Source organism: Nymphalis io, chromosome 9 (assembly GCF_905147045.1).
Source record: "Nymphalis io chromosome 9, ilAglIoxx1.1, whole genome shotgun sequence".
Taxonomy (NCBI): Eukaryota; Metazoa; Arthropoda; class Insecta; order Lepidoptera; family Nymphalidae; genus Nymphalis; species Nymphalis io.
In genome coordinates, this window is record NC_065896.1 from 10,332,766 (window position 1) to 10,350,039 (window position 17,274).

The 17,274-nt window shown below is 31.9% G+C and overlaps 1 protein-coding gene across 6 annotated transcripts in view; it reads left to right on the forward strand.

The window, feature by feature from the left end:
* Nucleotides 1-17,274, forward strand: part of LOC126770501 (caskin-1) — a 249,340-nt gene that overhangs the window by 226,319 nt on the left and 5,747 nt on the right. For all 6 annotated transcript variants that reach the window (XM_050489914.1, XM_050489913.1, XM_050489909.1 and 3 more), the window contains 4 exons: nt 14,510-14,707; nt 15,101-15,297; nt 15,615-15,794; nt 16,134-16,346. In XM_050489914.1, the coding sequence (XP_050345871.1) occupies nt 14,510-14,707; nt 15,101-15,297; nt 15,615-15,794; nt 16,134-16,346 (788 nt within the window). The remainder of the gene's footprint in view (nt 1-14,509; nt 14,708-15,100; nt 15,298-15,614; nt 15,795-16,133; nt 16,347-17,274) is intronic.

Consider the following 17,274-nt stretch of genomic DNA (forward strand, 5'->3'; position numbering starts at 1 on the left):
TCCAACGATACAATGAGACGCTCCCGTTTAAACTATCCAGGTTATCTGAGTACTGTTTTGAGAGGAAATTGAAATATTGGTTTAATTTGGTATTTAATTATTACTAACCTTTTGACTTTGAAACCATAACGAGATCTAAAATTATAATTGAAATTAATATTTATTCAAGTAGGTTCTACAAGCGCCTAGTTATAAAGCCCTATTGTACAAATATAATTAAACAAAAACTAACATAATTAACATCATTAAATAAACGGCTTATTCTTTAAATTTATTTAGGTCGTCAAAGTCAAATAGTCGTATTAAGTAGGTATTTAAAAAGTTCTTTTTTTTAAAGTGTTTTAATGTTGCCACATTCGTTGTTATAAATATAACATGCTTATAATTGCGTAAAACATCAATTGCTGTGACAAAGCATTGTACCGTTACACAGACTAATTAATTACACTCCATTACACGTTAGAGATTGACGCAAACTAGCCACTGTTGTGACACTTAAACCATGCTTAAACCTTTATAATAAAACTTATTAGTGGAAATTCAATAATGTTAAAAAACGAGCTACCCGTCCCGGCTTCGCACGGGTAAAATAAGGATCTATATAAAAATGTACGTTTATGTCGTAATTATAAGTATTTCGCTTAATGATTCGTTAAAGTAATTAAGTAAAATACGTATTTATTTTATTAGTATGGATTGAATTAGGTTATAAGGTATAATTTAATATCTTTATAACAATAAATCAAACATGACATAACAGTAATGATGTATTAATTTTATCTTTGATAAAAAACTAAGAACGGTGTATAGCAGATATCAATTCAGTGAAGTTGAAGTGAAGCTTTGAATCCTTTGCGTTTCGCTTTGTCTCTGCCATGCTTAGACTGATGTGGCTCGGGTATGTAATTGGCTCCTTTTGTCATATCATCGTCAAAGGAATGTGTTACGCAGCGAAACCAAACGACTAGGGTATGTTTAAAAGAGTAATAATAATAAGCAGACAAACATTGAGATGTTTCTGCTACGATTATTCCGTCGACAAACAAAGGTTTTTCCTAATGGATCGTAAGCATATTTTATAATTAACACAAATTATTAAAAACAAAACCTCTATTTTTTTGGGTATGACAAGTTTACTTATAAATGTTGCTTAGCGACTCTTTAAATTAAACACTATTTGCTCTCTTTCTGTTATTATTGATTTGACATTCGAAAGAAAGAGACGATAATGTTTAACTAATCACGTCATCTTAAAACCCGTCCCGCGAGTGTTATCCATTGCGAGCAATACACAAGAAACATTGTAAGATATAGCCTGATATCGAAATATCGGGAACTGATGCTCCCGATATGTCATGTCTTGTGGAATAGGAGCTACCTCAGTTCGAATTACTCTATTGAGGTCAGCAAGAGGACGCGGTGTGAATGCGATGTGTGTAAGAATTGGCTGTAACCGCTAAGAATAAGACTATTTTTGATAATCTGTATATTATAAAAAAAGTTCATAAAAAAATTGTATTAAAGAATATCAGTATAGATCTTTTCAGTAATCTACTTAAATATTTTTTTCGTTACAACATGAAATAATATGTCATTGTTTTTCTTGAACCTTACTTTATATTTATTTGTGACACATTTTGATTCAGATTTTTACTATATATAAAAGAGATCAAAAATACGAAAACATAATTATTAAAAAGATAAATATGCTTTCTCAGATCATCCTTGTGAATTAAAGAGAAACTTCCCACTGTAAAGTTTCTTGAATATAACGTTGGTTATCTCTTGGTACGAGAACCAGTGAAATCTGCCTACATTGAAATCATAATTGTCCGTTTCCCATGCATTTCAAGCTCATTACTTCGAGGTGTAACAACACATTGAAATTATGAAACGAGACAGACCTTAAACGTTTTATCGGAACGGAATCGATTTCGTAACGGTATTAAATAGTATTCGGTTACAGTAATTGTGCATGAAGATGTCTATCGAGTTTTATCTCAGGGATCGTAGATTTAAGTGCATTATTGTGGCCTTTTCTAAATGTCAATTTAACAAGGGAAAGTGGGTGTTGTTTAGCGGACATCGGCGTCCGGCAATCCGGCAATCCGGCGGATGGAGATTCGTTGAACCGCCAAGATCTCACGGTAATCAGCTGATTGGCGTGATAGGGACGGTATAATCGCTACTCATACATATGGAAGCGAATTGTCAGAATATTCATTATTAAAATATTATTCGATGTTTATTTTTGAAAATTTTAAAATCGTGTCTTTTAATAACGTTAATGTTTTATGTCCAATAATTAAATGTTATTAATGATTTAAAAATAAAACACCAAAAATAGACCGGTAATCCTCAAAAATCCCTCACTGCGTATGAAAACAATAACATAAGTTAAAATATATATGATTTTTTAGTATCATATATATTATAAATCATAAATATATCATAAATATTGTGTATTAAACACATTATTTATCACATAATAAGCAAAAACTTGCGTTCACAAATCATCCTATAGGCTGCCAACAGATGGCGTTCATAGTAGTCTCCGAATGTGTATCCAATTTTAGCTTCATATTCAAACAACAGTTTGGCCTCGTGGTACCATATTACGTTAAGAGCGAGCGAGTTGCGAGTTCTGTTCTCACTTGCAAATATAAAAATATTTATTATTGTATGTAATGTTGATATGAATTTAGACATATTATTAATATTCTTCCCATAATATTCAGGTGCCGGAAACTTCATTGTTCCGATGCCTTGCATGCGTGGGATATATAAAATCGGTGCCGCAACAAGTGAGCTAAGTCCACCGCGACGTTCACTTCTGTTAAGCCCTCGTACATTTTACATATTAATTAAATAATATTTTTTTTATATTAAATATAAAATTGGTTTACTACAATTTTACTGCATGATACATTTCACTCCTTAACCGATTATAACTTTGAATCTATGAAATGTGAAAGCTAGGATCTTGATACTTCAAATATAATTATTATATTACCAATTTTATGTTTATTATCCGTATAAGGATTTCGTATGAAATATTGACGAAACATTTTAATGTATAAAAAATATCACACTTTATGCTGTTCTCCAAGAAGTTAATTTCTTTTTTATATCGTATAATTCGATGCTTATTAAGCGATTTTCTAATAATTACACTGCGAAATGAAAGATATAATAAATATAAAAATATTTAAAAACAGATTTAGATAAATCTTTTCGTAATTAAAATTACTAATTACTCTGTATCTATGTTAAAAATATTAATTAATTAAAAATAAAAAAATTACCAAGGCATAATTTTAAAAATATTTTTAAACTGGTAATTGTAAGCTTATTAAAATACATATTAAGGTGATAAGATTAATAAATAATCTGTAAAATGCTTTCACTTTTAGTGTATACGTATGTATCAAAAAAGAACAGTAGCCCTTATTTTCAAATAATTAAGATATACAGTCGCATACAGTTATATGTAAATATTAACATTGTACACGATAAACTAATTAAATTTTATCTTAAGATCGAGGGTTACGAAATCGCTTGTGATAATAAAGTCAATCTATTTTAGATGTATGATAATGTTTTACTGGTGGTAGAGCTTTGTGCAAGCTCGTCTGGGTAGGTACCACCCACTCATCAGATATTCTACCGCAAAACAGCAGTACTTGTTATTGTTGTGTTCCGGTTTGAAGGGTGAGTGAGCCAGTGTAAATACAGGCACAAGGGACATAAAATCTTAGTTCCCAAGGTTGGTGATGCATTGGCTGTATAAGCGATGGTTGACATTTCTTACAATGCCAATGTCTAAGGGCGTTTGGTGACCACTTCCCATCAGGTGGTCCATATGCTCGCCCGCCTTCCTATTCTATATAAAAAAAAAGTCATAACTTCAATTGTCCTATCAGTAAGGGAGCAGGCGAGCAAACTTTCTCTCTTATATGCTCATGTGGCTCATGGCTCATTATAATAGCGATAATAGTGCTACGAGAAACAATAAGGATCGCGTCTGCCACCATGGTAGCCCTGCGCATGGTAATATGGTAACGCATTGTTAATTTATAGCGTTTCAAAAATGTCGAATTAAAAGGTGTGTTTTATAATTTGCTTATAGTTGCCTCGTAAGGAAAGTTTACATTTTCTATAAAAAAGAATGATTAGACACCCTGACCTCTGATTTTCCAAAGGAATACGTAATAATAATACCATTTAAGTACCAATAAAACGACTCTTGTGCCAAGCATTTAATATAAAATACCACTGGAAACAATTCATGTTAGATAAACAATCGATAGGAGCGATGACAAATTTAAAATTCAAATATTCGGGTTCTGAGTTATCTTCTAAATATGTGCAGCTCGAAATCAAAAACAAAATGTCCGAATTTTTTTCTACAAGATAAAATACCTCGGCATAAATTTAACAATATCTATCTAGATTATAAAGCTAGTGTGTTTGTATGGTAAGCGGTAATTTCAGGAACTGCCAGACACATTTGACCAGGTTACTTTCATAGACTATTATACTTCATGCTACGACCCATAGAGCAGAGCTGAAGTATCCATAAACGTCAACTACTAGCACAAATTTTATGAAACATGTACATGTTAAGTAAATGCAATAACTTCTGACAAGTCGTAACGTTTATAATTATACAGAAAATAAATACGGTAAAATATTGTAATTAGTATAAGATAAATATATACCACATGCAATCAATACAGAGTGCGTAAATGCCTTATTTTAAAGAAAAATGGTACAGATTAAAAATATATTGTTAAAAAAAGTTCGATATTTTATACAAACAATGAAATATAGATAATATATAATTTACAGAAAATGTCTATTATTATAAATTCCCAACAATACTATTTTCGAAACTAAGAGTTTGAGGTGTTAAGTGAAAACAAAGAGGCATTATTATCAGGCCGTCTGTCATAGCAGTCATTATGATACAATTACGCTCGCTAATGATTTAACCGGCGATAATTAGTTGCGCAACTAAATTGCTTTGACCGACATTACAGAAGGTTCTGGAAGAGTGATCGACGAGAATGCTATTTCCTTATCAAACAATATAGACACAACAAACGTAAAAGCTTTTGAAAAAAAATATAACCTTTTTTACAATACAATAACGATATATATTTGAAAATGAAATGATTGTTTTAAATATTGATTGTATTAAATGCATGTTGTATGAATATTAAATGTAAATTAAAAAATAAAACATATAAAAAAGTAGTCGTATTTTTTCTAATTTTATTAATATTACATAATCCGTTTTTATTTGTATTATTATTTATCGAGAAATGCTCGACACGTTTTGAGTAGAGGATTCCGTCATTAACGTAGACGACAAAGCTTTCGCTCACAGTTGTTGACGTGAAAAGTCTTTCAAATATAACTTTTCATATATGTTGTAATAAAAGCGGTTTTATTATTACTGCAACTTGTTTCATCCAGAATTCTCGTAAAACGTCAGTAAAGCTTATTCAACGTCCCCTATCTTTTCACCTAAATTGAATAAGTACCGACGTCGAGAATTTAATAACTAACTAACGACTATAAGCGCTTTCCATTAGTGCCCCAGTTACGAGTCACTTACTCACATGTATAATTACTGAGATATTACATGACAATATTAATATGTTATGTATTATAATATAAAGCATTCTATATTATGTGAGCCGAGATGCCCCAGCGATTAGAATATGTAAAACTTAACCAAAGATTGTTAGTTCAAACCAAGGCTTCCCTTAACCAATCTTGTATTCTTATATATATTATTATTGAAACTTACAAATGAGTGACGTAAATCTGCCGAGCGTAATTTGAGCAACGTGAAGGTATAAGCTCCAAACCTTCTCCTCAAAAAGGAGAGGAGGACTTAGCCCGGCAGTGGGACATTTACAGGCTGTTACTTTCCTTTTTTATGTATTCTATGTGCTATTGTGATCTAGAAAATTAACAGTAAGTAAATTAATCCCGTAATTTTAATCATTATGTCCTCATATAGGTTGTAGTCTAATTTCTATTATCTTTACCAATAATAAGTGCTACAACTGAAGCGATTTGATGAAATTTCGTATGAAGCAAGTTTTCAAGCTAAGAATAGGCTACTTTTTTACACCTAACACCTGCCCCCTGACACTTGTCCCAAAAACGCGGGTGAAGCTACAGGCGAAAACTATGTGTTTTATAAAGCATACATTTATTTTTAATTATTTATGACGGTTTCATGTAAAACTTGGACATGAGGCAATGTATACTCACGTAAAATTAAGCGGTTTAATGACAGTCGACTTTGGTTAGTTAACTTCGGATGATTGACTTGTCTTAAACAAGTATATATTGCCTTAACGAGACAGCTATTACGTTGCTTAATAAATAATATGCCTCGTTGTATGTTTGTTTGTAAGGTAATTAAATTGTATGAAATAATTGAACATATTTTATATAATTAACTTTTGAATAATTATATATTCGTAGTGCATTATTATGTTATTATATGACAATATATGTACATCGAGTGATTATTGTCGGTTCGTTTTACATTCAACGAGTTAATAATAAATATAGTATTGGTAAAAAGATGCAAATACGCATGCGTGGATAAAGTTTTGCTTCTCCATTGCCCTCATGTTTAGTTCAATATAAAAAACAAGGACCACTAGCAAAATTTTACTGACGGTTGTCCTTATCGAGACTTGTAGAAATGTAAATCATTATCGTCATAAATAGCTTGCCCTCATAACATTATACAAGTTCGATATAAAAGATATTCATGGCTGGCTACCTGCCTGATACCTGTAATGCTTTTGGTGTGTCACCAAAAAATGTTATAATAAGCTCTTACGACTATTATGTTATGATAATGATGAATATTTTATAAAGTTCAAATCAAATTGATAGGATATCACACTATCCGTCGTCAACACCAACTTACACTTTAAAATACACAGCCTTATATTCAGGCTATACAATAACAAAATATTTACATACATATTACAATCTCAGTAATTCTAATTATGTACAAGCTATATTAAAAAAAATTGTCTATGACATTAACGTCAATTTTAATAAATTTATTCTTTGTTGATATTTTTGAACAGTACAGAACTGTAAGATTAAAAAAAAGTACGATAATTGATTTCAAAAATGCTTCTAAAAGACTATATAAATAGTCTATATATACCTCATATGTCTTTACTCAAGTAACAGAGGTATGTATATATATTTGTTCTTTCATATCAGTTTCTATTCCAATACCTTTAAGCTTGCGATTGTGTTTTGTTATCGGGAAATATTTGTATCCGTTAGCATTGTAACTAAGCCCTTAATTGGGCATGATACAATAGACAATGTCAATATTGTTTTTAATGTGATTTCGATATTGTTGTACAGAATCTCTTAACGAAGCGACGTTGATAGGACTAAAATGAATTGCTATATTGTTCACACCATTCACAAAGAAAAATATATTTATAAGTGAATACTCCTGTCGAAATGAGATTGGTGACAAGCACATAAAAACCTCAACTAAAAAACTGTATGAAATTAAATAAAAAAATGTTTTGGTTATCATAATAGTAAATAAACACAACTTAATTCTATTTATTTGCTTTTTATAATAAGTATAATAAATATATAAAAGATTAATTAAAATAAGTACGAAATCCGATAGTCAATTTGATACATAATTAAAAAAGACATGTAGTCCTTACCATATCTTGAATACACGTCTCTCCAGCATTGTAACAGATTTGCATTTGTTGTGAAACATATTTTGATAACTTTCACTGTAAGACCGCTTCAGCTTTTGACTGACTATGCGACAACACGTCATGACGTAACAGTGTCCTATTAATTCATTGTTAAATTCAAATACATATTAGCTTAGCTAATAATAATATTTAACTTAAAATTACTATTACTATAAAGTTTAAATATTATTTAATAATTAAAATGTATGATGGGTAATGGATGGGGATAAGAAAACAGTTTTTTTAAATTAACAGCCTTTTTAAATGTCCCACTGCTGGGCTAAGGCCTTCTCTTTTTTTAAGGAGAAAGTTTGGTATTTGTTCCATTTACGCATGTGACTGATTTTCATCCGACCCATGTTTGGGTTTTGTCTTAATTTCCATCGCCGCGGGAGGAATTATGAACACAAATTAACTAAAATTCAGTGGGGCTAGCGGATTTTGTAACCCACAATCTTCGGTTAAGATTTAATTGTTGTAAAAGTAAAAATAAACATACCCATTCTACCGTGTACAATAAGATGAATGCGAAGAAAACCAACTTTCTAATATATATTTTTTGTATGCAGTACAAATCGTTGTTTTCGTGTTTCTGGAAATTTCGGCCAGAACAAAAGCTGTTTGTTTTGCATTCTAATAACACAAGAATGAAGAAATAAATTCGAAATGCGAATGTCTGATCTGGTTTTCGTAACATGCGTGCTTAATCTGTTACCTGTCAAATTCATTTTCTTTTGTCTTTATTTTTAATTATCTGTTTCAATAATTATCGAACTCAAATATATCTATAAATATTACATTATACAACCAATCGATTTTTAATCTAGAAATACTTTAGCCAGCCTTTATTATAATTAAAATAAAATATTTTAATTACATTGGAAAGTTTTGTTATTTTGATTGCTATTCTACGCTTTAATGCTTTTTATTAATATTAAAAAAAATGTGTCTCTAACCCGTTCCCCTAACGAACATTGGGAACAAAGGTGGGTATTGATAAAACTTGGGTAACGCTTATTTATTACGATTTTTTAACAAGTTGTTCTATTTACGTACTCACTTCCGCCTGCGGCTATGCTGGAGTGTGAGGAAGGGATGCCCCCTTTCTCACACTCCGGTGATAGATATATATGTTAAATCAGAGTATAAGCTATATTCTAAATTCCATCCAAATCAATTTTATTGTCAGTAGTTTTTCATAAGAGATTGATTTAAATATCGTAATTAAATGAGTTTTCATGTAAATATTATAATGAGATAGAATAACAATGGCTTTATATAATATTCTGTTCTTAAAACAAATGTAATTAAATTTTTCGAACTATCAAAAATGTTATATATTATAAGTTTAGTATATTGTTTTAATCCATTAAGGACGAAATAAATTTATTTATTTTCATTAAAATTGGTAACCTGTAAAAAAAACTAACAGAGTATCTCATTTTTAAAATATTCATAACCAACTTACGGTATACGTTATTTTGATGCGTGTTTCGTGATTAGTTCTTACGGAATAGCTCTCCTGATTATTACTATTATTTTTATTTTCAAGTATTCGAATGTTTCCTTAAACCTTACAAGTATTGCAGATACATTATAATTATAAGGGAAAACGAATTTGTATAAAGAATCCTTTTACCTTAATCATTGTTCTTGTTTATAGTCACACAAGGTTCCTCCGCATTCCTGGATCCCTGTATCAAAATAAACCAGATGATCGTATCTATAGGGAACACTTAAATACACATAAAGAGTAGTAGGTATATTTGTTTGTCCACGTGTTCACATTCAATTATTATTTAACGCTAAATTGTTTGCGTTGCTGTGTTCTGGATTGTGATATAGAAGGAAAACAACAAGAACAGTCTTTGAAAAATATATTCAACTTTGTTCGAAGCTTTTCAAATCAAATTTTTAATTAATTGGTATTCATTAATAATATGCACATAACCACATATGGTCGCATTGGTGACGTAAGCGATGGTTAACATTTCTTACAATGCCAATGTCTATGGGCGTTGGTGATCACTTACCATCAGGTGGCCCATATGCAAGTCCGCCTTCCTATTATATAAAAAAAAATTTTTATTCGCCTGCATGCTGTATACAAATATACAATAATGTGTAATGCAAGTGACCCAGATTATAGTCTATGGTGCTTTGCACCGCTAGTTCTTGAGGTGGTGCTCAATAGTATTAATAATTAACTTCAAGTTGTCATGAAAAGTTGATACAATTTTGTGTTATTGTTAATGAATCTCTGAGGAATTAAAGATAAGTTCAAAGTTCAAGCACAAATATTGACGGTTACTTTAGTGAAAACGCACCTTATCGGTGGTTACATTCGGAAATCATAACACATTTACCGAGTAAAAATACAACAAAAAAGCGCTGTGGCTTCTCAGGTTTGTGCAAAAAATCGTGTCACGCCACGTGCAAGAAAAAACGCAAAATGTTTTGTAGAAATCAAAAAGAAAACAAAACGATGATTACATTGTGGTTCTTTTACTTTAATATTTGATCACGAAGCTTTGTTGTTTTTGAGTGTTTGTCATTGATTTGTCCTTAAAGCAATATGACAACGTACAAAAATTTTAACATGTGAGTACCATTTTTGCGCTTATCTATAACGGTTTCTGTTAAGCAAAATTATTATTGGAATATATATGTAAGGTATACGTATATATTGTATCTTTATAAAAATACTCGTATGTTGCGTACCAGAATAAAGGATCCCATTGAGTGTGTTTCGAACTTATTTAAATTTAATAAATGGGCAAATTTGTTAACTTAACATTAACCCTTAAATAACAGCACCTAATAAATAGGTCCGTTATATTTGGTGATGACTTTATAGGACATATAATCCGTGTCGATAAAAATAGGCTATGATACATATTTTAACACTTTCAAATTAAACAAAACAGAATTTTTAAATTACAACAACAATAATAAAAACAATAACAATTTAATACAAAAAGGAAACGCTTTCATAGAACGAGATTGCAACTTTTATTTTAAAAATACTACGCAGTTGAGATGGAATTTCATTTATCAGCGCTAACATTGGAGTTCTACAAGTCGTTCTCAATTAGTGAAATCCGGTCAGATCAATCAATCAGTTTGAAGCACTTTGCGGCTTCACGCTAATCCTGAGGTTCATCCAATACGATTAGCGCGAACTTACTAATCCAATGTTCACCAACGTGGTTGGTTTGACAACTATATTATATTTCACAAAGAATGACAATGATTGACAAGTTCAAACGGTCATTGTCTTCGATTTTAGTTACTCCGACTGTGCTACATTACTCCGAAAAATAATAATATAATATTTTAAAATGTTACTATTAATTTGGAATAACGCCAAACGATTTACATTAAACTGTTAAATTAAACATAGGTATGGTACTCAACAGTATAATTTGTAACGAGTACACAGACCCTTATTAAAATATATATATTTTTTTTAAATATTAAATTAACAGTTGAAGTTAAAATGCGTGCGTCTAATACGGTTATACAGTAATGTCTGTCATGTCACGTCGTGATAAGCGTATCTATTACTTGATTGTTCTGATCAATCATATTTGATTCTCTCTCGTTAGCCGGTCTACTTTCACTAGCTATATATCAATGCTCAGAACATTATATTTTCTATAGCATTGTACTCAAAAGATATTGCTGTAGACTCGACGTTAGTTTGAATTAGGTAAAACGTAGTTTAAAATTTTATTCGAACACACTTTTTTTATGCAATTTAATTTTCACTTTTAAACATCAACACGTATTGAGTACCGATGACAATCTCATTTGATGTTACGTTTTTCTTTATTAAAAATATTGAGCAATTTAATGTTTCGATTGCGCTTTCAAGAATAGAATACAACAATACAATTAATTATTATTCCGTAGACATCTAGTTAGTAGGTGACATCGTCCCAGTGGAACATGCATTCCCAAAACATCATATGTAATTTTGTCTCTTATTATTAAACATAAATTACCTTCGCTCTGCGAAAATTTATGATTAATTTGTCATCGGTGGATTTAACGATTATTACAAGCTTATAACGGTTATAATCATATACGTAATATTTAACCGCAGCTGCAATTTACAGAACGTTTCTAAAAATAAACACGTAATAACGTTGGCGCCGCATAATTGTATTTTAATAAAGTCCGCCGACGTTAAGAATGTTGTTAGAATCAAATCAGCTCCGTATCACACCGATTTGTACCTAATTGATTCAATACGTCGCGTCTAGATGGCGCTTAAATCAATGAGGCGACAGATTTGCAATTTAAATAATATAGATAAACCCCATTTATAATAGTCGCAAACTTTTTTTTACCTCTGAGAATACATACTACGATAACTGAATGTTTTAACCATTGATATATGAGTTATTAAAGAAAATTTGAGCAGCTTCATATTCTTGTAGTATTTAAAAAAAAAAGCCAAATATTATTTAACAATCATACATTAACTTCTCAATTACGTTTCGTTGCAGCACTAAAGTCTACATCACCTATTTTATTTAAGGAAAACCGAGAAGTTAATTGAATTTATCTCATCACTGAATTCCAACGTGTTTCCTAGTAATAGATTTTATTCAATTAATAGAAGAAAGGTAAATTTAACGCGCGTTTTAAGTACTAGAGTGTTGACATCAACATCAGCTGTTAATATAGGACACTGGCTTCATTAATCCAGAACAAAATAAATACGATTCTGACGCCTACTCGAAATTTTTCGGACGTAAAAAATTAATGATGTTATTTGAGCGTAATCCCCGTGAAATACCGCCTTTATTACACCTTTCACCCTCGTAAAGCGTGCGGCGCTAACGTCAGAAGAAATACATCAAACCAAAGGTCCAATGATCCGCTAAATAAATGGAGATTTTAAGCTAGATTCACACTGTTAAAACTCAGAACTCTAGACTAGATGAAAATAATATTGAACATATGTATATAACGCATTACGAAGTTAATGAACTGCTATAGAATGTAACTTGCTATAGAACGTATTATACTGACATTGTTTAATGATTATGTCACATCGCATCATAAATAAAGATTGTTCCTTGTTCAATATCAATATTATGCTTCGTGTGCAGTCAGCTTTACAGCGATAAAAGAAAGTAGGTGGTAATGTTTGCCAGATTATGAGCTCTAAGCGCAAACCCAATGCCTGTGACACCTGTACTGATTACAGACTTAACGACCTCACTGATAACACGTCGTTGTTTTTTTTTATTATTATTTCGTACTTCTATTTGTGCAAACGAAAATAATGTAAAATTTGTATAAATTATCTCGTCGTATTTACAAATAAAACAAGCGATCAAACTCAAATATTATCAATGAAAATTAAATATTTTTAATTATTAAGCGCGATTGATAAAAAAGATATATTAAATTAAAAATTCATGATTGCAAACACTTAAAATGAATGTTTGATTAAATACTTTATTTAATGTTATTTCCTTATTTGTAATTAGATTTTATTAACAATTAATCTTAAATTAATATAAGCAATAAATTCGCGTATCGCGTGCCTTCATAATTACCAAAAATTATATTGTAATGACCGTCTTAATAATCGGACAGCTTGCGTGCGGGTAATTGAAGAAATAATTTCTCTTTCTTAAAAGAGTGCCGTGCCATGTTCCTCGGATGTGGCGAAATGTTTGCGATATTGAATTTTAAATTCACAGTAAGTAATAATTAAACGTTCCGCGTATGTACTAAAGTAACATTGTAATATTAAAAAGAGTAAATTCAATTAAATACGAATACCACGAAGACGTAAATAATCTTAATCAGTACTTTATTAAAGATATTTCATTCTGTCATGTTGTATAAAAATGATAATCTCCATAAAAATTACATTTTTTCGCTTGTTCCAAGCCTGTTACTGTGCAAAACAATCTCACGGAAAAAGTTTTTATGTCACAAACTGCCTCGGCTCTTGCAAAAACATTTGCAATTCCGTCGGTTACCATGAAGTTTCACACTCCCAGACGGCCCTCTACAATGTCGGCTGGGAATTTTTTTGTCGATTTATGTTTGCATCGCGATTATTTTAATGACGTTTTTTTTTCGGCCATTAGTTAGCTTTATCGATTCGGCACGAGCAATTAGGTGTCCGATCCGATCCGGTCGTCCGATCGCAGCAAGTGGCCGATCATGATTGATGATGTTTTTGGGTTATTACGAAACTCCCGCACCTCCCCTTTCGCTTATCGCTATGGGTGGAACGGGGATGAATGTTACTCATTTTGTTAATGCGGTTGACGTCTCGCACAAAGCAGATAACGGTGTTTGAAGCTACTTTGACGTAAATGAGATTTTCTTGGCTTCACCTAAGGGTTCCATTAAGGATAATAATGGAATTATAAGAATAAGTAGACGTGAATGATTTTTCCATCGGCATTAAGGGAACGAAAATAGATATGAAGTTTAAATGGTTTATTGAAGGGATGCTATGATGAAGATAAGTTAAAAGGAATTTAACGATATCTGTGCAAACTCCTTGAATGTTTTATCAATTTCAAAGACTTAATTTTTATGATACTTATTGGAGACTCACTCAAGAACAAGTAAAATAAAGATTGAAGATATACTTTGATTAATGTCGTGAAATCATGATTTAGTCCAACACCACACTGCTTGTTTTGTTGTCTTAATTTCACAATTTAATAAGTCGTCTACGTTTTCAGTGGGCGGCATGTCCCGCGGTGGTAGCGGCACCGGTAAGACGGCGACTGCGAAGCGCGTGCCGCCGCCGGCTGTACCCGGAGACGCGTTCGGCACACCACAGCACAGACACTCTGGATCTAGTTTTGGATCTCAAGGTTACGCGTCCTGCGAGGAACAGGCCTATCCTCAGCCACCTGACACACCTTCACATACCAGAGGTGAGTAATGATATACGGTAACTAAAGTGCACATTTTTTGTTTAAGATAATGTAGTAAAATAGAGTAAAAAAAGAACACAAACATTTCATATAATAAACATTTCATATGATACTGTCTCAACATCTTGTTGTGTACTCAAAATTTTAGTAAAATTTAATATAATTTCTCCAACTTTTCAATATTATTCTATTAATACGTGCATTTTACCCAAAATTTCATTATTTAATAATCGTTATTTATCAACACCACTAATTCTATTTTGTTCATGAATATTGGTCTTCTCGTTCAATTTGTCTAACACATACCTTATAATTATACGTTTATTTAGTAAATTATTAATAATATTGAAACTAATATTATTAGACTCTTATACTCTTTGCACCCTTTTCCAGATGACCATTCAGACTATGGCAGCACAGTATCAGGCGTGTCAGGAGTGTCGGGAGCAAGTGGAAGCTTGGGCAAGAGTCCAGCAGGTGGAGGAACCTTCACCTTCCCGCCACCCACACAACCTCTCACACATAAAGCAGCTGTTTACTATCACCACCAGCTAGCGCTGAGTGATGATCAGGGAATAGATATGACACAGGTGAGGGAATTGAAAAAACGTCTTTAATATTTATGAGAGAAAGTCTATAAAATAAATCTTCATTAGCACCTTCAAAATACTATCTTCTAAATTACTCACTGGGTACCATAAATTATTATTAACAAGAAATAAATCATCCGTCAATCAGTTGCTTACTTGTTTGTTTGCTTTGTTTTTATTTAAAGCAGTGTAAATTACGCAAGATTGATTGATTGTTTTAAATTAAGAATGTTCATAATAAAGCATAATAATGCATAATAAATAAATGTTTTATAAATAATTCACAAATGTCAATAAATCATTTTTTCAATTTTCAGAGTCCCGGCCGTGACAGTCCAGGCTCATCGTCAGGATCAGCGGGTTCGGGATCTAGGCACTCTTCAGCGTCATTAGACAGCGGGAGAGCATCGGGTCGTATGCCTCATCATCACCATGCTGCATGTCACTGTGGCGACACCGTAGACAGAGTTCGTGCTATGATCGCACAAGGACTACCTGTAAGTGTATATAAATTCAGGATTTTAAAATTTTGTGATGAACTTCCAAATTTTCGTTTCTTTTTATTTATTATCAATATAACCATGCCCAGTGCCCAGAAAATTACTAAGAACAGGTTAATCTTAAACTGATTTTTCATGTGCTTCATTTGTGTTTATAATTCATCGTATCATCAGGTATTGTTTAAGTATATTCAACCAAACCGCATTGCAGCAGCGGAATAAGCCTTAACCCGTCTCTTCGAACAGAGAGCAAACGATAGCGCCAGCACAGGGACATTTAGGCTTTTACTATACTTACATTCATAATATTTTAATGTATTATTTTGTCTTTTTCAGGATCCAGATATAATTCACGCTTGGTTAGCCGACTTACAAATGGAGGAATACGCTAGACTCTTCATAGAAGCAGGTTACGATCTACCAACTGTTACAAGAATGACACCCGAAGATCTGACGGCAGTTGGCATCAAGAAACCAAATCATCGCAAGAGATTAAAGGCTGAACTCGCAAATTTAAACGTACCGGACAATTTACCAGACTACATTCCGGTAAGTAATTCTAAGCATGTAATGCAATGTAAGCCGAGTGGCCTAGTGGTTAGAACGCGTGAATCTTAACTGATGATCGTGGGTTCAAACCCGAGCAAGCACCACTGAATATTCATGTGCTTAATTTGTGTTTATAATTCATCTCGTGTTTGACGGTGAAGGAAAACATCGTGAGGAAACCTGCATGTGTCTAACTTCATCGAAATTCTGCCACATGTGTATTCTACCCGGGTTGGTAGAATACACATTGGAGCAGCGTGGTGGAATAACCTTCAAACCTTCTCCTCAAAATGGAGGCCTTAGCCCAGCAGTGGACATTGACAGTCTGTTACTGCACTATATAAATGCAATGTCAAATGTTGAACAACATAAATATTTAAAAAAAATCTTATCATTACACAATTGTGTAAGGTTAGATTTCAATGAAATACTCTTTAGCTATTGTAAATCACATCTTAAAACACATTATAAACACCAAAACAAGAGATAGACCAAGATATACCAAGACGGTCCTGTAGCTAATAAATAAATCTTATTCAAACAACCTTTGGCATAGGTCTCGATATAGTTCTTGGAAAGGCACACTGACTCACTCAGTATTGATTCAATAAATAAATTATTCTTGAATATATAGATACATGAGATGTAAATACATATGAATGAATATACTAATTCGATTATATACAAAATAGATAACCATGGCTTAAAAATCAATCCTTAAGCAGAACGGATTGTATAAACATTATGGTTTCTAAGAAATTGTTTCTACTTAAAGAAATAAGTTCTTATCCGAAATCGGAATGAGCTATTATACATGATATGTAGTTATTTATATTTTATGAGCAACATGAAGAACTCATTTTGATTTGTGCGTTTGACGTATTGATACATATTTTTATGGTGTACAAAAATAAAGTCTCTTGATTAA